At 46.8% G+C, this 22,658-nt stretch overlaps 1 protein-coding gene across 1 annotated transcript in view; it reads left to right on the forward strand.

The window, feature by feature from the left end:
- Positions 1-5,031: 5,031 nt before the first annotated feature.
- Positions 5,032-22,658, forward strand: part of LOC145412159 (uncharacterized) — a gene marked incomplete at its 3' end in the record, with an annotated part of 236,220 nt that continues 218,593 nt past the window's right edge. Inside the window, exons 1-2 of the mRNA XM_080282094.1 lie at positions 5,032-5,146; positions 5,543-5,944. Of these exons, the coding sequence (XP_080138220.1) occupies positions 5,108-5,146; positions 5,543-5,944 (441 nt within the window). The remainder of the gene's footprint in view (positions 5,147-5,542; positions 5,945-22,658) is intronic.

Here is a 22,658-nt window from a genome sequence, read left to right on the forward strand (position 1 = left end):
ACCCATTGTCAACAAAAATGCTTCCCACTCACTTGTTCACTTCCACTGCGCCATTACCATTCGTATCACTGCATTAATGCCACGCACGTCACCCAGGCAGGGATAAATCCCCGCCGACCATTAGTGCCAGTAATTACGGCCTGGTCGCTCTTACATCATAAGCGGTGGGTCCGGGAGAGGACAGTATCAAGCCTTGCAACACAGTTGAGAGCTGGTCAATGTGCTTATCATCAAGGAGTTGCAAGGGGAAGCATGATAGATATATTGTAAATTATGGCGGTAATTGGTTTACTATGTCTTGCTTGTTTTGTGACGATGTAGCAGTTATTTAAAATCCTTCAATTTACTAGAAAAAGATTGATGGATTGTTTTTTCTAAAGTTAGCCCTCTCCGTTCTCTGTCATCGCGAACGTTTTCTGTGATACCGTGCCTGTGACGTCGAGCGTCGCGTCAAAGGATCAGCTGTTTGATATCATTTTTTTTCCCCCACGTCATTCACAAGATATCGACCGGCCTCTTTTTAATTCATTTGGTGATATTAAAAAGTGAGAGTAAGTAAAGAATATATTTACCTTGGCGTATGTGATAAGAAATATTATTGCTGGGCTCGGAAACTGATAGAGAATGTTTTTGGATTATCAGGATTTGCGATTGGTGACTGGGAGCTTTAGTTCCTCGGCCAAGGAGGAACCCTAGCAACTGTTTTCGAACGATGCAGATTTTATATATATATATATATATATATATATATATATATATATATATATATATATATATATATATATATATATATATCAAACATAAACTGAGATGCTACGAGACTCCTAAGCCGCCGAATACTGTATACGGGTCTGGATGTGGGTGGAGGGGGAGAGGAGGCTGAGAGGGGATGTAGGAGGAAGCAGGAGGATATAGCCAGCGAGCTGAGGATGTAAGAAGGGATTGGAGGCGGGTTTTGTATGGAGACGGAATGACTATTGCGACGAGGCGGAGGTAGAGTGGGATATGGCACTGAATTTATGTTGACCCAGATTTTTTAAATATTTTGTAATACCTCTTCCCCGACGATTTGAGAAACCTTTGACAGCTTAACACGCCATCTGAATAAAATCTTATGGAGAAAGCTAGAATAGGACAGTTGCCTCGACCACTGGATATTTAATAAGAAGGGAGATGTAATACTCGGGGACGTATGACTTACTCTGCTGAATAAAATAGTCTGGATGTTACATAGAATATTATACGAGACTTGGCCATTCCACGAGAGGGCTAGTATCATTCTGTATGTTAATGATGCTGTGTCGATGTTAAAAAGATATGATAAACGTACAAGAGAATGTGTACGTATAATATGCAGAATAGATCGCTAAGGAAGAGAAGCAACGAAACCTCCCAGGCCCACAGATTACGTCCCATCATCTTCAGCGCCTTCTGTATTTCATTCTTGCTATTTACAGTTTATTTATTTGCCTTGTGAGCTTGTTTTCGAATTGAAGGGGGAGGGTTAGGTGTAGCCATCATTAATTTCTGTACCAAAGAGGCGCTCTTGAACTAAACAAAATCATCAAAACTAAGCCACGCAAAGTCGTTATCATGTCTCTCCAAAACTGAATGAAATGGTCTGGTGGCGGCAAAACTAAATTCCAAAAAAGAGGTCATGGTAGTGATGTGGTTTGGTGGTGGTAGGTGGGGATACGTCATTCCATTCATATTCCCTCGGCTTGTGATTTATGGCTTGCCCTCGCTTTTTCCTTCCCTTTTCCCATACCTACGCGTTTCCTCTCCACCCTCCCCACCAGCCATTAACTCTGCCTTTTCACCCACTCTCGTCTCTCCCATATTTGTTTGTATACATATCTCCCCAATCCTTCCCCCTCCCGCTTTCTTTCAGTTTTCTGTTTTTTAGTCCCTCTTGTTATTCTTCTTTATTTTCCATTCGCCCTTCCGTTTCATTCTGCCCATCCAAGTCTCACTTATTATTCTGTAAAAAAGAAAAGGAAAGAAATCCCATCTTACCCTTTGGCGACGTAAGGGTTTGAGGATATATTTGTGGTCGCCCAGAATATTAAAGGGTAAGAGATAAGTTTACGTCCCTTGTGGTATTTTGCTTAAGGATCCGAACCCTGGGGGGAAAAAAATCACAGTCGTCACCTTATCGCGAATGCTGTACTCTGCCACTAGATCACCAGGGGCGTTCCGTTTTATTCATGTGCTTTTTGTTGCTCTTATCTCATTTTTCTTTTGGTTTCGTAAATGCAAATCACACCATTCATTCTTCATTCCATCTCTCTATCACCCACTTCACCACACCACTTTCTACACACACACACACACACACACACACACACACACACACACACTTCGTTCAATCCTCGCACCCATCGCGCGAACTTACATGCAACCCACCCTTACCGACCAACATTCCATCCTAATAAGAACATAAGAAGAGAGGATAACTACAGTAGGCCAGTGGACCCATGCTATAAGATCCTACTGCAGATCCTACTAGGGTAACTAAACTACTGGAATAAGATAAGGATAGTAAAGATAAAGGCATCACTCACTCATCCATTCATTCATCCACCCCTCGCCTCTCTCACCAATCTTTTCACTCATCTATTCATCCGTTACCCCTGTCAACCACCCTATTCCCTCCCCCCCCCATCTTCCTGCCAGTCCTACATTTCCCCCCCCTCCTGTAACTCATCCTCACCCTCACGTACACTTCATTCGCCCATTACAACTCATCCATTCAGCCGTCTACCTTACCCTCTCATCCTTCCCACCCACCCAGCACTACTTCCACATTCTTTCATCCAAATTCAGCCTCTCACACTCCATCCTCATCCACCATTCTACTTATCCACCTACACTAACCCTCATCCCTCTCACGTAATTCCCCTTCCCACGCATTTGTCAATCCACACACTGATTCACCCTAAATCATCCTCATCAACACATACTCCGCCACATTCACTCATCCATTCATCCACTTTCTCCCTCACCCGTCTCACCAACCCAGCCTCCCTCCCACTCAGCCCGCCAGCCCTACACTGCCCCATCCCGGTAATCAAAAGAATGCTCTGGAAATACGTTCTAAAAATTGGTGGTGGTGGTGGTGGTGAGAAGGGGGAGAAAATGAAGGAGAACGGAATTGTCAGAATGGAAATGTCATGAGTATATTTTGATAATGATGAAAATTATAGCAAATAATGGTGTGGATGATGATGAGATGGTTCTTATGGAATTAGCTGATGCAAAATTTTATTAATCCCTTCAGTTCAAGGACGCCCTTCTTAAATAAAAAGTCTGATGCTAGCCAGAATAACATTGAAAAGACGTCCTCGGGTGGTGGTGGTGGTAGTAGTAGTAGTAGTAGTAGTAGTAGTAGTTGTTGTTGTTGTTGTTGTTGTTGTTGTTGTTGTACCCCCAAGTTCATCTGAAAGTGATCCCAGTGGACTGCAGGTTGAAACAGCCCCTTTCCTACAGTCCACTGGAGAGGGATCTGAGGGACGTTTGTACTGCCTGGTTATATCGATTCCACCTCGTGATGGCGTCCCTCTCCAGCATCCGTCCTTGGGTAGAAGGAATTAATTAGCGGTTATCATCGTAAGGGAAATAAGACTGACAGCGATGCAGTCAGGTGGAATGGACATGTGCTGTACGGAGGTGAAGGCCGGGGCTCGGAGTGCAGGGGTAATTGGGAAGGGAAGCTGACAACACAGAAAGGGAATAGTGATGTGATGAGCGGCAACACACATATGTATTTTTGTCACCACCATCTGGGCGAACTCTGGGATTGGTCATCAGGCACTGCACAGCAAGAGAGAATAACGATGATGATGAGGGTGATGTGTCCCTTGAATCCGGTCAGGTACTTTCAGTTTATTCGTGCTGTCTATAAGTGATTTTATTCAGCTTAATAGAGCCCCTAGTCGTAAACGAGGTAAGGAAGACTGTCTCACTCATCCAGTTCGAATAATCTCTCCTCTGCTGAGAAAACCTATACAAGTACTGTAGTATGAATAAAATAAGAAACGCGCCATGTGAGTAAAGGGGTAAGAGTGTATTGATGTTTGTGCGTGGCTGGGTGGTGGTGGTGGGTGCGTGTATAAATCCCGCCTCACAAACACATAATGGATGCCAGTGGTAAACATTCCAATACACACGGTCACCTGGCAAGCCCGAGTTATGAGTGTACGCGTTGTTCAGTGTTCATGTGTACGCCGCAAACATCCTGTAATGGTCGTGTGCGTGCGTTTGTCCCGCCCTTATGTGTTAAACAGAGGCCATAAACAATTACGAAGTACAGTCAATAATTCTCGTACTTTTACACGTCTGAGGTTCCGAACTGATGAAGAGAGACAGGACGCTTTCGAAGTCACTTGAGCATTACTAATTACTAACCAAGGTCTCATAAAATTTTGACAGTTTGTAGGCGATATAAGGACATACCGACTGCAACTGTATGTCAAGCAATTAAGAACAATCGAGGAAATGAGGTAAAAACTGAAATGAAGAGTCTGATTGACGGTGCTAAAAAAACGCTTTTACATAAAACATGATGAAGAACCGAATCGGAAACGAACTGAGATAAAATAATGTTGCAGTATATTGCTCAAAGAACACAAAAATGGAAAACGGTTGCCGTAACCCTGGTAAATGTCGCATAGTACATGATATTCTTTCAGGTTAGAAAACAAATTCATGAAGTTCAGTCAGCTGGCTTTGGAAAGTGGTTGATAAATCCTAATTTTTTCTCTTTTTTGTTATTATTTTCTAGTGATAACCTAGTGGTGAAACAAACAATTGCAAAAATATAAAGCAAATTAAGTGAACATTTGAAAACTTCATTCATACACGAGATATAAACAGTGGTGGAAATCGAGAAAAATTTTGCAAATCTCGAAACTTGAGAGGAAGAATACGAAAGTGCAACTGTGTGTGTGCCTGGGTCCCTCCTAACTCACTGTGCTGGCCTTATCGCTGTGGTGATGCGATGGTGATGAGGGTGGGATGAGGCCAGGAGGAGCAGGGCGGTGGTGGGGTGGGCAGGGCGGAGGGTGAGAGGGTCAAGAGGCTCACCTAACTCCCTGACCCACCCGCCATGTTGGGCTCTCTCCGCCGTAAGAAGAAAAAAAAGGAGGTAATGACTGGTGTGTGTGTGTGTGTGTGTGTGTGTGTGTGTGTGTGTGTGTGTGTGTTTAAGTGAGGGATGTTTGACTTGTCAGTGATGTCTCTGATGATGTCTAACAAAGAAATGGTGGTAATGAGTGTTTCTGAGTTCATTATTTGGATGCGTAGGTAAAGCACTTCTGGATATGTGGGAGAGAATGAATTGTGTTAAGCAGAGTTTTGGTAGAATTTTCTGTGTGCGTGCGTGCGTGCAGTGTGTGTGTGTGTGTGTGTGTGTGTGTGTGTGTGTGTGTGTGTGTGTGTGTGTGTGTGTGTCTTTGTCATACACTGGTGCCCCACACCTTCCTGGTCTCTGGTGGGTTGGGGCAGTGTGTATGGCAGGGGCTGAGCATTGTTCTCCCTGTAGGAGGCGGGGAGCGACGCCCTTCCACGCTCCTTCACCGATCCCGCCCGACAAATCTTTCACGAACTCCGTACTGCCCCGGGGGGCGTCCTCCGGGGGACATCCAGCTCCCTTCAGGGCTCTCCATGCCTCCCTCGCCGCCACACCCCCGGAGGCACCGCCCCCTCCTCTCTCCAGCCCAGCCCTGTCACCCTCCGGCGGGAGGCTGCCCCGCGGGGTTCTCCACCCCGCAGCACCGTCAGTCAGGGCAGCCCCGCCATACCACGCCGCCGCCTGTCCAGTGTGGAGCAACCCACGGGATCCCCACGAGGATCACCCCGAGGTTCCCCGGCCCTCTTACGGAGGGTGGAGGCAGAGGGTGGCGGCCCCCGGGGTGGTAGCCAGACACACCAGCTGACACGACCGGTAAGACACTGACACTGTCGCTCATGGTGGTGGCTGATACAGTCTCACACACAAGTACTCACCATAACCACTTACCATGGGAGGCTTGGTGGCCCCCGACAGGATCACTCAAGCAGAGCGGTGGCACTGGCTGCCCTCCCACTCACACACCGCTGGGGCACGCTGTCCGCACGACTGGTCACGGACTAACACAGGCACCACTTACGGGACTGTATGCATGCAGTTATATATGCATGTCGTACTCCCACGTTTGTATTTTGCAACATGTATAATATAATGTTTGTAATTATATAACATTAACAGCCCATTTTTTAATACACATGTACCAATATTTCAACAACAATAAAAGCTGTACAAGAAAAAAGGTAAGCGATATAAGAAAAAAAGGTAAGTGTTGATGAGCTTCAGCAAATGCATTATCTAAGTCCACATGTACTGCCAGTCGCACATACATACCTGTATTTACATTTTCTCCACTATTTACATTCATACCTACTGTACTTTCTTTACTGCGTAAGATATGAAATACTACACTTGTTTTGACAGCTATGCAAACAAGAGAGGAAGATGGAAGGGATGTTGCGTAAAGGAGTGGGAGAGGATGGAGGAAGGAGAGGCGCTGTGATCAGAGAGTGAGAGAGAGAGGGGGAGAAGAATGGATGTCGGAGGACAGAGGGATTGGGGGTTGTGATCAGAGAGTGAAGGACGAAAAGGGTTAAAATTCTGAGGGAAGAGAGAGTAGTGAGAGGCTGCAACAAGGAAGAGGAGAAGAGAAAAGCATAGTGAGCCGGATTTGGGAGAGATAGATTAGAAACAGGTCAGATGAAACAAAATCAGAATGTGAGGAGGGATGGGAGAGAGGGAGGGAGAAGTCAGAGGAGAATGAGAAAGAGGAAGAGAAGGGAGGGGAAGCCTGCTGTGTGAAAAGGGATGTGAGAGATCAAAAGAGAGAAAGCCAGGAGCGGGGTGAGGTAGAAAGGAAAGGTAGAGAGAGAGAGAGAGAGAAAGTGGGGAAGAGAAGGCGGTAAGGAGGGAGATAAGGAGGGTAGAGTGAAAGAAAAAAAAAAGATACTTGAGGAGAGAAGTAGGACAAAGAGGGAAGCAGAAAGCGAAGAAGGGAGCTAAGGAGAGAAGACGTGAAACATGGAGGAAAGTAGAGAGAAGGTGAGAAGTAAAGAGAAAAGTAAGACATGGAGGGAGGTAGAGAGAAGAAAGGAACTAAGGAGAGAAGTAAGATATGGAGGAAAGTTGAGAAAGAAGAAGGGAGGTGAGGAGAGAAGAAAGACATGGTGGGACTTAGAGATGAAAGGAGAAATGATGAGTAGAAGTAAGACATTGAAAGAAGTATAAAGAGAAGAGGGGAGGTAAGGAGAGAAAAAGTAATACATGGCTGAAAGTAGAGAAAGGTGAAAGACTAGGAGCGAAGTAGGGAAAGAAGAGAAAGACAAGTAGGAAAGTATGGTCAAAAGGAAGTAAGAACAAAAGAAGCGAAGAGTAATGGAGGATGTAGGAAGGCGGTGAGGGAGGTAAGGAAAGAAGGAAATAAGGAGAGGAAAGAGGAGATGGAGCAGGAGGGATGTAGAGAGGCAGGGAGGGAGGCCTGACTGTCATCCCTGGAACAAAGTTGAGATTAATGATCATCTCTACACAACCTCGCAAGACCTCGTACGTGGGTGTGGATGTGTAAGATGGGATTGGAGCTGCGGTGTATGTGGATGTGACCCTGACTGCGAACGGAGCTGGGGTGTGGAATGTTGGTGTGGATATATATAATGGATGAGTGTAGCATAGGATACATATATGTAGTCGTGAATGTGAAGGAAGGTGTTGTATGTGTGAGGTGAGTGTATCATGACATGAATGTAAAAAGTTGGTGTGGATGTGTGGGTGAAGATGTGTAAGGGCAGTGGAGGTGTGAGGTGTGTGAATTTGGTCGTGAATATGAAGGGAGAAAATGGCTTGGATGTGGGTTATGTAGATTTGGACATGAATATGAAAGGATGATGATAATGATGCGAAGGGAGTTGGTTTATGTATATATGGTGTGTAGATTTGGATGTAAATGTGTGGTGTGGATGGGTGGTATGTGTATTGATATGTGATTTATAAATTTGAGCGAAAATGTGATAGAAGTTTGTATGGATATGTGTTGTGTGGATTTTGACTGAAAGGGAAGGTGATGTGCTGGATGAGGTTGTGTTGATTTAGAAGTGAATATGAGGAGGGTGGTGTGGATGTGTGAACGTGTGGGTGTGTTGTACTTTATATGGATTTAGATGTGTATGTAAAGAGGAAAGGATGTGAATGTGGAGTGTGAGGATTGGATAGTGAGTGTGAAGAAATGTTGTGTGGATGTGGTGTGTGTCGAATCTGACGTGAATGTAAAATTTTGTGAGGATTTGTGGTATGTGAAAGACGAGACGTAGATGTGAGGATGCTTCTAGAGACTTTAGGGTGTACAGGGGAAAGGGGTAATGATGATGATGATGGAATAGGTATGGACGTTGGGGTATTAATGGTGAGATGCGGATGTAGAGAGGTGTTGAAGGTCGCTTATGTGCTTCGGTGCATGTGTACATAAAGGTGTAGGGTTGAGAGTGACGGGAATGAAAAAAACAAAAAATACGGTTATGAGAGGGACTGAGGCGGCCTGTGAGCGTCAGTCGGGAAGGACACTGAGTGCGTATGGCTATGTACCACTGCACTTTATGTTTTGTGTGTGTGTGTGTGTGTGTGTGTGTGTGTGTGTGTGTGTGTGTGTGTGTTTTCGCGTCTGTCAACAGGTAAGTAAACACCAGGTAAGACGACAGGCAGGCAATTAGCCCTTTTATTACGGTGACCTTTCCAGTGATTTTTTTTTTCAACTTTCGGACGATTTTTTTATTTTTAAGAGGAGATTCTTCTAGTAGCGTGGTTATGAATGCGTTGTTTAACCTCTTCAGTTCACAAATGTCTCTTCAGCCGAGTAAAATCGTCTGTTGGTAGGGAAGATAAAATACAAAAGACGATATCGTAATAAAAAGAGCAGGGGCAGGTATATACAAAGAGAGAGAGAGAGAGAGAGAGAGAGAGAGAAAGGGGGGGGGACGCAAATAGACAGCTACGCAGCGCCAATGACACACCGTAAACAAAGAGATAAACAGGGAACCATATAAACTCACAGATAAACAAGCAGGTAAAGCAAACCCCCTCACTAAGTTGACGTCTCTTATGTTTTAAAATCCTCTCCCACCAGACGATTTCCTTCAGTTTTAGAGATACTTTCGAAATGGGGGAGTTAGATATACCTTATATTAACCCCTTTCATTGCCTGACGTCGCCCTTGTACCAAAAAAATCGTCTGTAGGATGAAAGAATAAAAGAGGTCCAGGGCCAGAAGGATTTACTGTGTGTGTGTGTGTGTGTGTGTGTGTGTGTGTGTGTGTGATAATGAGAGAGTATGTTGTGATGGATGATGAGTGTGGTTGGGGAAACAGAGCGGGAGGAGGATGGTGAATGTCAAGTTGAAGGTGAGAGACTGGACGAGGAGAGAGTGAGTGAGTGAGTGCGTGAGACTGAATAAATATGCTTGACCGAGTGATGAAATTATGAGTAAATGAAACAGTGTGAGTGAAAGAGTAAGAGGATGAATGAGACTGATCAGATTCGAACGAGAATGTGAGTGAGCTTGAGTGAAAAAGAGAATGAAAGAGATTATGGCTGAAGATGGATGATCGTGAGTGAATGAATGAGACATCGAATATGAGTGATAGTGAATGAATATTAATGAGAGGAAGAATATGAGTGAAAGAGTAATATTTTATGAGTAAGCAGAGTGAGAAAAGTGACTGTGAGTGACAGTGAATAGCTATGGGTGAGAGGATGAAAGAATATGAGAGTGGGTGAATACGAGTGATCAGATGAGCAAGAATGAAAGTGAGTGAGAGGGAATGCACACGTGTGAGAGTGAAAGAACTGAACGGGACTGAATATAAGTGAGAGTTGTGAGTAAGAGTGAAGTAATAATGAGATCTGAGAGTAAAATGAGATTGAATATATGAGTGATCGAATATGAGTGTGATAGTGATCTGGTAAGGATGAGTGAATGAATGAAAATGAGCTAGTGAGTGAAACATTGTATGAATATAAGAGTGAAAATGTGAGAGTGACAGCAAGAGTGGATGAAAATGACTGAAAGAATGAGTGAATAGGAGAGAGAGAGAGAGAGAGAGAGAGAGAGAGAGTATGAGTACCTAGGGAGCACAAACCCATGCCCCATTAGGTACCTTTGGGAGAGAGTGGCCTTTGCCTTGATATACGATGCTGCGACGGCACACTGGATGGCTCCTTCCTCACCCACCTCTCCCACAGATTAACACCAAGTCCTGCCATGTTTATTTTCACGTTCTTACCAGACGATTTTACAGACTTTTAGAACTGGATGGGTCGATATTGTCCTTATTAACCTTTTCAGTCCACGGACGTTCTTCAGAGTTTATTTTTATTACCGTAAGATCATTTTATTCATCTTAGGACAGACCTCTATAAGTGAAGGAGTTAATGAAGGCTGTATACCCTCCAGCTAAAAAATCCCTCCTAAGCAGAATATAATCGTCTAGTGCCAGGAAAAATATCAAATACGTCATTGTAATAAAGAAGTTAGCCCCTTTATTGCTTGAGGCCCTTCCGAAGTTGTATAAAGTATTTTGACAGTATGGAGATGAGAATGCAGAAAACGTCACCGTATTGTTGGGTTTTGATATGAAACAAAAAACGAGAGTAATAATTTAGGGAGGTGACGGGCACTTTTTTTTCTTTTTTATTCTTTTTTTTTTTTTTTTTTTTTGACAGTGAAGGACAAACGAGTCAGACACATTCATCCATTTTCATTCATTCAGCCACATTCTTCAGTCATATTTTTTTCCCCGCAACGCATTCATACATTCATACATTTCTACCGTATGTACAGATTGAAAACCAGATGGTTATTTAGGCCTACTAGTGATTTCTCAGGAGGAGCGAGGGTGTGGGGGAGCGAGAGGAGATGGCTGGGTTAAAGCTTTCATCTGTCAATATATATGAATCTCCTCTAAAGTGTTTTTCTTTTTTTTTAAATTCTAATCAAACACTTTTTTCCCTTGCTAGCTTCTGACGATAATACGTAGGTTAGGAGAGGTTTTTCGAACTAGAGGGGTTAGATGAAGACGATAGTTCATTACAATCGTCTGGAGGCAAAAAGAAGGAAATAAAAATCACTGAAAGAACGAGACAAAAATGACAGATGCTGAACATGTAGGCCTACCCGTGTCTTGAGCTGTGTGTACCAGCAGTGACAACGCTAATGCTAGGCTGGCAGACGCTGAAAGAGAGAGAGAGAGAGAGAGAGAGAGAGAGAGAGAGAGAGAGAGAGAGAGAGAGAGGGGATAAGGCGAGCGAAAGAGAGTAGGGGAGACCTAGAAATTGCGGTGTGAGAAGGGAAAGTGATGTATGAAAGTGGTAAGTATAAAGTTATATGACTGAAACGTTATTAAGTGAATATTGAGATAAATTGAGAGAGAGAGAGAGAGAGAGAGAGAGAGAGAGAGAGAGCGTGAGATCGATATGCGCGCGTCTAGGAGGAGGGAGGGGGGGCATAGGGGGGCATCGAGAGTAGTAGCAGCGGCGGCAATGGTGGTAGCGGTGGTGGTGGTGGTGGTAGTGGTGGTGGTGGTGGTGGTGGTAGTAGTCGTCGCTGCCAGTGCCAGTGCCAGCGCGGAGCTCCCGAGTGCCACCCGTCACTGACCTCGCTCCCCACTGCTGCCTGCCTTGACCTTTGCTTTTGAAAATTTACCCCCGCATTTATATATAATTTTTTTGTGTGTGCGTCTCCTGTCCTCTCTCTCTCCCGTTGTTTGTCTGGAAATTTTGGTGGAATTGTATAAAAAGTGGGGAAGTGTTAATGGTTACGAGGTGAAGGAAGGTATCGAGTGCGATTGAAAATATTTTAATGAAGTGTCCCCCCAAAAGAGGGAGGAAGGAGAGAGAGAGAGAGAGAAATCCTGGTGAGAGTGGGAGCATCACCAGGTGGAGATGTGTGCAGGTGTCAGTGTGCTAGCGGGCAAGTGTTGTAGTGTGCCCGAGTGAGTATTGACCAGGTGTGAGGCAGTGAGATAAGGTGACGGGGATGCTGCAGCCGCCCTACCAGCACAGCACAGCACCGCACAGCACGGCACAGGAGGCTTGCAGCAGCTGGCAGGGTGTACCGGGCGGTCACATCAAGCACCCAGCATCACTCTCCATCACCCCCGACTAGTTTCACTAGCTAGTCCCACCAGCCCTCTCACTAGCCCTCACGCCAGCCCCCTCCACCTGCATCCTACACCACACTGGTTCCAGAGAACGCCTCAGTAGCCCTCGCCAACATCAGCTAGGACCCTCAACAGCCCCCTGGAGCGTTGGGTGACATCAGTAACACCGCTCACCACTCCAGAGATCTCGCCTGCACCCAATAAACCCCCTCATTAAACGTTCCAGCTGTGATCCCCCTTAGTAACACTCACCAGCCCCCTAGTAGCACCAGTAGCCTCACCAGCCCTCACTATATCGAATAGGCTTCTACAGCCCTCATTGCGAGGTCTCAACATTCCCCAGGAGCCCTAGTATTCAACAACCCGGGCTGCTTTTACCTCTGACATTTCACAACAATCCCCTCAGTTCTCACCAACCCACACCAGCTGGGCTAGCCTGCACCACCGTCACTTGTCCACACTGGTCTTCTGGAGTCCTCACTCACCAACCAGAATAAGCACTCACTACACTTGACTATCCCTTACCATTTCTGTCAGATGTGGCTGTCACAGTTACATACAATATTTATCCTGCTATGTTAAGGGGTTCTAGGAACCATATGCAGGATCTTGGCATTAGAAGGGATATCGAATCATCATGAAGATTTGCTCGTGAGAAACAGAATCTGTTATAATATTGTCCAAGGAGGTGAACCATGGATGTGGCTAGGCGTCGGTACCCTTCTCCTCTTGCTCTCTATTTCACTGCTGCTTCTCCTGGTGCTCCTGCCGGTGGCGTGGGCGGTGGCGGTGGTGTTCGCTGGTGCCAATTGTTCACAGTGGCGAGCGTGTGAGGGTGGGCTCGAGCTGGCAAGAAGGCAGGCACGGACCACACACGACCCTCATCCCTCACCAGCCTGCACCAGAAAAGAAACAAAAGCAAGAAGGCGGCCACTTGCTGTACCCAGAGGCTGGCGCGTTGACGTACTGGTCCTGACGTGCTGTAGTGATGACGTGCCGGTGACGTTGTGATAACGTGGCTCTCGTAAACAAAGTACATTAACTAACATAACACAATCACACTCCTGCATAATAATATTAAATACATGAAAATCGAAGAAATTAAATAAGAGCATATAAGCAGATAATACTTTTAAAATTAAATACAATAAATTACTCAAATCTTAAATGTAGCTCATCAAGAAAGCTCGTAGATTTTTTTTAATGCCTCAAAGAACGTAGCTGTGCGGGGACGTCTGTTTTTTGTATCAGATCAACTTTTCTACGTTTGTCTGTCGTGTTCTCTGTTAGTGTTCCCTAGACGTTACGTAGCGGCCGGCAGTTTTAATAATAATAGTATTAATAATATGAGGAGGGGTTTTTCGTCTCTTGCGCCATCCGTGCTCACCAATCGCATCGCTCAATACTGATGGTCTGCCGAACGAGCTTATAAGGGATGATGGTGAAGGGTGATTGATAGCTGGTTGTACTTGTGATTAGATGTGGGTAAGAAGTAAGTCGGACGGTAGGAGGGATTCACTCTTGTACCTTTCCCTGTCCCCACACCCCAACTCCCCCCTAAACATCTACCAAACCCAAGTTTTTAGACAATCTTGCTGTTGTTTCTCAATTTTTGTATTCTTAGGTGTCGTTGTTTGTCGTTCCATAGTGTAAGGTCATACATGTAATTTTTTTTACTCGATAATATTGGCAGTCGGCGAATCCCCTGACTCTCGCAGCTGCTTTTTTTTATAAGTGAATTAGTGTTAGGGGATTTTTTTAAGTAATCGTGGGGCTTCGTCTACACAAAACCCCGCCAAAGTCGCTCACTCGAAGTTGTGATCAGAAACATTTGTACAGTTCTTCAATAATAGTCTCCCCTCTAGCTCAACGTTCAAGTCCTGTAGGGCTTTTTACTATGTAGGAGCTGCCGCATGATTGGTCAACTTTTGGTGCTCGTCCCCCATTGGCTCATATAGTGTTGTCGGCCATCACACGTGCGCTCATTCGTCAATTTCTCTTGCACTCTTACCCAGTCACACAGCGTCCAGTCAAGGAAATTTAGTGGTCATTATTTTCCATCCCGTGCAGCCCCAGTCTTGATTGATGTAGTGAAGTTGTTTGCTGGGCCACATTCTTTTGATTACTTGTTCATTGTCGAGGCTGTACTTGTGTGTGAGAGAGAGATTGGGTGTTTTTGTGAGGTGAGAAGACAGGTATTGATGTTACACCATAGTCTGCCAGCCACCACTCTCTCCTCCGGCAGCTCAAACTTTGTATATTACTTGATGGAGGCAGGGAGGGTGTAAGCGTGTGTTTGTGTGTGTGACAGTGCGTGTGCCTGTGTTACCAAGACCGGGATGAGCCAGCCGCCCTCCAACCAGCCCCGGCGCACCGTCAAGGTGTTCCGTCGCCAGAACAGTTTTGCTGGCTTTCCCAGCGCTGCACTCACTATCTTCAACAACAACAATCTCAACAATGCCACTAACAACAACAACAATGCAAGGAACACTTCTCATCCGCTGTTGCCGGCCACCACGTCTACTGGAGGATGGGCACCTCCGGGCTCAGCACCCCCTACAATCACCTCAGGGGCACTGCCCACTGGTATACCCAACACCAGTGAGGCAGCAGGGACCAAAGCACCCCTACTGTCTGTGTACCAGCCCACACCAGCAGCCAGCAGACCCCCCACTGGCTTCTATTCTTTGCCACGTCACAACAGGCCTGGGCAACTGAGTCGAGCCCTAGGGGTGGGATCATACCTGCTTCAGCGTACAGCACCAGCTGGTTCAACTGGCCCCACAGCAGCTGAACAACTGGGCATTAATACCCCCTCACTACCCAAAGCTCACCGTCGCAATCTGAGTGAAGGCAATACCTCTGCTGCCATGGCTACCCTCCCACTTGTCCTTGCTCCTCCACCAGGTCGCAGTAAAAGTTCCACCAGGGAAACCTCAGGTTCTGGAAGCTCATCTGGCAGTGGTGAACCCAAGCTCAAGTCGTCCTCTGGGAAGCGTCGAGATAGTGAAGGTAAGCAGCGACGCCGTGACTCAGATCATCAGTCACTTCCTCGTCGTTCAAGTCGGGACCAGTCCAAGCGCACACCAAAAGATGCTGATGCACGAGGACAGAGTGCTTCCAAACGCCATGAACCAGAGCCCAAATTCAGGTCATTACCACGCCGTCATGATCTGGATTCCAGCCGGCAACAGACTCAGATTAGACGAAGTGAAATAGATCCCAAATACCAGTCATTACCCAGAAAGCACACCTCGGAACCGAGATACCAAACCCTACCCAAAAGACGTGATGGAGACCTCACCACAGCACACCACCCTCCATCACCAAAAAGACGTGGCACTGATGGATCTTCTTCTTCCCCAAAGCGACGAGAGGCAATACCTGGGGCACCAGGAGGGTTACCATCCTCTCCCAAGCGGCGAGACACAGGCAGCAGCCATCAGCCTGGTTCACCTAAGCGAGACATCTCAGTTTCTTCTCCCAAAAGGCGCAGCAGTGAACCAAAATATCAGCCGCTGCCTCCTCGCAAGTATGATTTAGACCCCAAGTACGAAATGTTACCCCCAAGGAAGCCAGAAGTGGATATAAAATATCAGACAGTTCCTCAAAAAAGACATGACCCTGAAATGCGACGATACCACGATCTTCCTCCTCCAAGGCACCATGAAATTGATTCAAGGTACCAACCTGCACCCCCACCCAAGAGGTATGAGTTCGACCCCCGCTACCATCCTCTTCCACCGCCAAGATATGAGGCTGAACCCAGGTACCAAACCATCCCTCCCAAGAGACGAGACATGGACTTTGGATACCCACCTCTGCCACCGAAAAAATTTGGGATTGACTTAAAGTACCAACCGCTACCGCCCCCACCGCAGTATGACCCAGGGCCCAGGTACCAGACCATCCCACCCAAGAGGCATGATCCTGATCACAGGTATCACTATATTTCTCCACCAAGGCCTGATATTGAACCCAAATTTCAACCGTTTTCCATGCATCCAGATTTAGATCCCAAATATCAACATCCTCCACCAAGGGCACCTGATATCGATCCTAAGTATCAACAGTTACCTCCAAGACCTGATATTGATCCTAAATATCAGCAGTTGCCTCCAAGAGTATCTGAATATGACGCCAGATATCAGCAATATCCACTTAGAAGACCTGATATTGAGCCCAAATATCAACAACTGCCTCCAAGAGGACCCGACATCGATCCCAGGTATCAGCAAATGCCTCCAAGACCTGACATCGAGCCCAAATACCAACAGTTGCCACCCAGGAGACCTGATATTGAGCCCAGATATACAACACACACACATGGGAGGCCTGATATTGAACCCAGATATCAGCCAGTCCAAGCAAGGCCTGATATCGAACCCAAGTATCAGCCACTGCCACCCAGACCTGATATAGAACCCAGGCACCCTCAGCTACCACCAAGAAGACCTGATATCGAACCCAAATATCAGCCACTTCCCCCGAGACCAGACATTGAACCCAGATATTCCCAGGTTCAGTCCAGAAGACCAGACATAGAGCCAAAATATCATCAGTTACCACCCAGACGACCAGACATTGAACCCAAATACCCAGGTTTAACAGCAAGGCCTGACATAGAGCCAAAATTCCAACCAATGTCTGCTCGGCCAGATATAGAGCCCAAATACCAGCAGTTACCCCCAAGGAGACCCGATATAGAACCCAAATATCAGCCACTGCCACCCAGAGGACCAGACATAGAACCAAAGTACCAACAGCTACCCCCAAGACGACCTGACATTGAACCCAAATACCAACAGTTACCGCCCAAGAGACCCGACATAGAACCCAAAACCCAGCAGCTGCCACCAAGAGGGCCGGAAGTCGGGGTCAGACGGCCAGACATAGAGCCAAGATACCAGCCACCTATGTTTGACTATGAGTTCCAGCCCATCCCTACTATCAAGCCTAATTACGAGCGTCCCTACCCCACCCTGCCCTCACGCCACCCAGACGGAGATGCCCACCCACTCCCACCCACCAGCGTCAATGGCCAGGTGCCACTCAGGATGCAGCCGCCCACCAGTCATCAATTGCCACCCGCCACCCATCCAGTCTCCACCCATCTACCACCCACCACTTACTGCATGTCCACCCATCCTCCACCCACCTGTCATCCTGTGTCCACCCATCCACCACCCACCTCTCACCCATTGTCAACTCATCCGTCTCACTCCACTTACTCTATGTCAACACATCCTCCCCCCACCACCTATCCTGTGTCCACCCATCCTCCACCTACGACTTACCCCATTTCCACCCACCCTCCACCCACCACATATGCCATGTCCACTCATCCTCCACCCACCACGTATGCCATGTCCACTCATCCTCCACCCACCACTTACTCCATGTCGACGCACCCTCCGCCCAGCTCCCACCCACCAACCACCACCCATGCTCCCCCCTCCTCTCAACCACAACCTGGCGGCCACCAGCCAGTGGGAAGCCACCTCCCCACAGCAGCAGTGCCCCGCACCACTGCACCTTTATGCGAGGCCATCACTGCTCGACCACCAACCGAGCCTGTCACAGCCAAGGTGCCGGGTGTTATACCCTTGTATGAGGGCATACCACCCAGGATCTCCCTGCCAGATCCAGTCCATCCAGCTGCCCCTGGCAGGGTGAAGGAAGGCGAGCCTCTCTATCAGTCTTTGGCTAGCCCAGCCTCTCCCTTGCAGGCTGACGAGGCGGAGCCCTTATATCAGGCATCCCCACCGAGAACCACAGCGCCTGAGCCTGTGTTCCGGCCGGTGACGGGGCCGGGCACTGGCGAACCTCTGTATCAGTCCTCCCCTGACGCGGCAGAGAGCGACCCGGTGTACCAGGCTGTCACGCCTCAGATGATTCAGGACGTGAAATCCAACTACCAACTTTTACAGCAACGCAAACTAGAACAGGAGGCCAAGGGCATCGTGGCACCTAAGAGACCACCACGGGGCGACAAGTACCACTCGCCCACCAAGCGCACTTTCAAGGAACGTGATGCAGAGGCCAAAGCTCAGGCAGCCAAGAAAAGCACCAAGCCTGAACCCAAGTATCAGACTTTAACAAAGAAGAAGGAAAAGGAGATAGAACTAAAACCACCTCCACAGCCGAGGCGGGCAGTAGGGCGGCAAGACCCCCCCACCCCCTTACAGCCCAAGTGGACAAGTGGGGAGGATGACGGCCTTTACTCTAGCCTAGAGTACCCTAGTGAGGGCGGGCGCAGCGAGGATGAGATCTACTCTAGCCTGACGACAACCACCACGGAGGACCCAGTGTATCAGAGTGTCAGTGAGACGTCATACTCCCGCCCTGTCCCGCCTCTCCCTGCTCCCCTACGATACCGCCGACGTGCCGATGACGCCCCTCCTCCTCTGCCCCCACCCCGCCTGACCACGGGGCCGGTGGGGCCTCACAATCCACTGGTGTCTCCCCCTGTACCTCCAGGCAGAGCTGCCGACCCAGGGCCACGAGGGGCGTCGTATCCCGTGGGCAGCAGCGGCAGTCCCAGCCCCGAAAACTTGCTGGGGGAGGGGACACCCACGTGGCCCCAGCAGGCCAGGACGTCCCGCCAGGACACGGATGAGATTTACTCTTCTATTCCCTCCCTGCCCAGTTCCACACCAGAGTCGCCCCCCGCCACCCTACCCCGCGCTGCCCACCCCGGCCGTGTTGCTCCCTCCGCCTCATGGAACTCATTAGGGTCGTCGGGGCGATCATCTTGGGACTCTCTGGGATCCTCGGGACGGTCTGATGCCAGTAGTTCACGACAGCGACGACGGCGGGCACGCTCTGACCCCAGGATGGATGCTGGGGTGCTTCACCGCCTTGCCTTCACCATCTGGCACACCGCCCTGCACATCGAGAAGGAGGTGGGCTCTACGTAGTCATCACACCTTTATCATTACAACACAGTTCTTACTCATGTTTCATTCATCTCTCACTTCCCCTTACTGTCTCACCCTCACAATACAATTCTTACTCTCTCGCTTCCACTTCATTCCTTACCCAAACACTACAATTTCTCCTCATGCAGTATTCCATCTACCTCACACTTCCACGTCCTTTTTTTTACCGATGCGCCAATATTCCTACACATATTTCACCTTTCTCTCACTTCTTGTTCCTTCAGTCTTACTCCGCCTATCCCCTTCTATTACTCATTTCTCCTTCTCTTGCTGCCCATTTATACATCCTTATCCTATCACTCCCATCCGTAACACCACCCACTTCCTCTCTCTCTCTCTCTCTCTCTCTCTCTCTCTCTCTCTCTCTCTCTCTCTCTCATCGTTCCCATTTATGCCCCGCTCCCCCCCCCCCTTTTTTTTTTTACCTATCACTCCTTATGATACCCAGTCCTTTATTTACCATCTGAATTACGATCTGAAGCTCATCTCAACAGTACTTCCTTCCATTAGCGTAAAATTCTGTAGCACTGAAAGCCAAGTGTCTGATCGGTTGGGGAAGTAACTTGGAGTAACAGCATCTCTAAGGAATCCAGATATTTCCTTGAGAGCATACGTGTCTTTTCTCACTGACAGATATGTGCTTGTGTGGAAGTTTTCATGTGAATGTGCGTTGCATGGTGTACTGTATGTTGTTGTATTTTGGTGTGATTTATTATGATCGTTGTTGTTCCGTTATTACATTGTTATTATTATTATTATTGTTATTATTATTATTTTTTTTTTACTGTTCCATCATCATTATTATTATTATTATCGTTCTGAGTGTTTATTTGATGTCTGCTGATATTAAACGCTGCTCTTACCCATATTATTCATGCCTCGGTGTGTTTGTGCATATATCTCAATGTTTTTCCGTATGTTCTCTGTGTGGTTTTCCTCTTAATTACTTCCCGATGCGCCTGTGCTTTTATCATTAGAAACAGGGATATCTTGGTGGAGCTTATTCCCAGGTTCATACATAGGCATCCGTAATATTAATACTTCTGTCCCCCCCACCGCCCCCACCCCGCGGCGCTGTCAATGTTAATTTTGAGGCGGAGTTGGTGGATCTTCTCCCTCGCTGTTGACATAATGCAAAAACATGAGGCCAGAACTTGGGCTGAGCAAACCCAGTCCTTTAGTTGGTGTTGACGCGGGAATTATCGTGGGTTTGGCAGCCCCACACTCTTTCTCTGTTCTCATTGGTTCCCAGCCCTACGTCTCATCCAGTCATATTCCTGCATTATTTTTTTTTTTCTTTGAGGGGGGAGAGGGAAAGAAGACGAAAGGCTGGAAGGATTATTAGTAATGTTTAATTTACAGAGGTATGGATTAACTATAACCTTTACCGTCCTTTCTTTATTTTACTTGTGTGAGTTTTCGTACTCAGTAACAAGTAATAATATAAATGATGTACCGGTATGATTGTTTCGAAATTCTCTCTCTCTTTCTCTCTCTCTCTCTCTCTCTCTCTCTCTAATCTCCGGGCATTTCTTTCGTTTCGCCAGCTTTCCATCATCGTCCAGTTCATGTTATTCTCTTTTTTCATCACCATCTCCGTATGTTCGATCTGATGCTTCTTCCTGCTCTTCTCCTCTCCCTCTCGACTCATTTTAGTTTTTCATCCTTCATGTACACTAGCTTGAAGGCCGCCTTCGGGGTCCTCCACTCGATGTCAAATCAGTTCCTATTTTCAGTTGAAAGGTAACAGAAATTTGAATTACTCATGCTGTGAGCGAGACGGAGCGAGGATTTTTCCCTTCATTTTATCCTGCTGGGAAGCCCGTTGAGAAGAGAGAGAGAGAGAGAGAGAGGGGGGGGGCAAGATAGTAGTGTTTGCTGTTATACTGAATTACTGTATACAATAACTTTATAGTATACAATTTTAGGAGTATAAGGAGAGAAGAAGGAGAGACGAGAGATATAACACAACAAACACGTCACTCTTCTCGCTTCTGTCATGCTGGTGATTTCAGTGCCGGGCCAAGAACGGATCCATTCCCTCCACTAAAAGCTAATACTAAATTTGAAGTGAAAGGCCAGAAATGAGTCTTAACTCGGGAGCCGGTGGCCCAGTTAGGCTGAAAATTATTTTATTCTTCAAGTTAGAGCATTTTAACGGTACCTTGCCCTAATAAAAATTGCGCCACGCTGCGCTGTTTTTGTTGTTTTATGTAACAAACAAACAAACATACAGAAATCGGATCAATATAATATAGATTCTGGCTGCCATGTCACTTCCTCCCCCTCCATCTCCCATCTTCAGTCATATTCTTTCTCTGCCAATTTCATTTCTTCATCTCCCCCCCCCCACTCTTTCTCCTTCCACTATCCCTGTTCCCCCTTCCCTTCTGTCCTCCTCCTCCTTGTTCTTTCAATTGGTTGATTGAAAACTTTCATACCCTGCCATCTCAGTCTTCCGTCTTCTTTCTCTGTCTCTCCTCCTTTCTCTCTTTTCTCAACCTTACCTCCCTCCCCTTCCTCATGTCCCTTATTCCTTCTCCCTCCTCTCACGCCATTCCTTCCCATTTCGCATCTCTTTTTCCGAACCAAAAATGGAGTAATACATAATACAGTAGTGGTAAACTGTAGTGGATTGTAGTTCCCCAGTGTAATAGAGAGTAAATTATATAACCGGGTGTTAAGTTTCTGTAAGCAGCAGTTAAAGCAAGAGATTCTATTGCTGAAAAAAATATGAATCTGAAGTAGTTTTGCCTTCGACATTCCATTTCATCAAGCTTTTTCAATTTTGGAGGGAAAACATTTTGGATGTTGAATTCCAGACTTGACAGACTGCCAGTAATATTATTATGTCTGTCACTTGCTAGCTGCTGCAGCCAACGCTTCATTGGGTTGCATGGGAAAATATTTCTCCCGTGGCTTTGTTGTCACGGAGTCTCATTTTGTCCAGACAGTTTTTCAGTCGTCAGGATTCTCGACATAAAGACACAGAAGCACAGGAAAAGTAAATGTTTGAGCTGCTTGACATATTTTAAAGGATCAGCACAGCCAAAGACTGTCAGTCAGTCAGTCAGTCAGTCAGTCGTCAGTCAGCTTACCGTTTTGAAAGATGAGTTCAAGCCTTGTGGAACGTGTGTTGAGGAGTTAGGGTATGTTTGCACGTATGCTTACATATATACCAAAATTCACATATCAGAGAGTACAGGTCCACTGGTTACCTGGGTCATGTCGGAATAGTGGTAACTACGACACAGAGGGTCAGGACAAAACATTACATAAATATATATTTACAACACAAAAATAAATAGTACAAGAGTGCTGGTCGACCTCCTATCTGCATCATGACGGAATAGCCATAAATATGACACAGGATGGCGGGGTAAATCAGTACGTGCGTGCACATTTCTGTAAGCACTGAGAAATACTCAGTACAAGAGCACTAGTCGACCGCCTACCTGGGTCGTGCCGGAACAGCCTTAGCCTAAGTATAACAGATGGGCAGGGCAG

Source organism: Coenobita brevimanus, chromosome 92 (genome assembly GCF_032717465.1).
Source record: "Coenobita brevimanus isolate Jiangsu-jjx chromosome 92, ASM3271746v2, whole genome shotgun sequence".
Taxonomy (NCBI): Eukaryota; Metazoa; Arthropoda; class Malacostraca; order Decapoda; family Coenobitidae; genus Coenobita; species Coenobita brevimanus.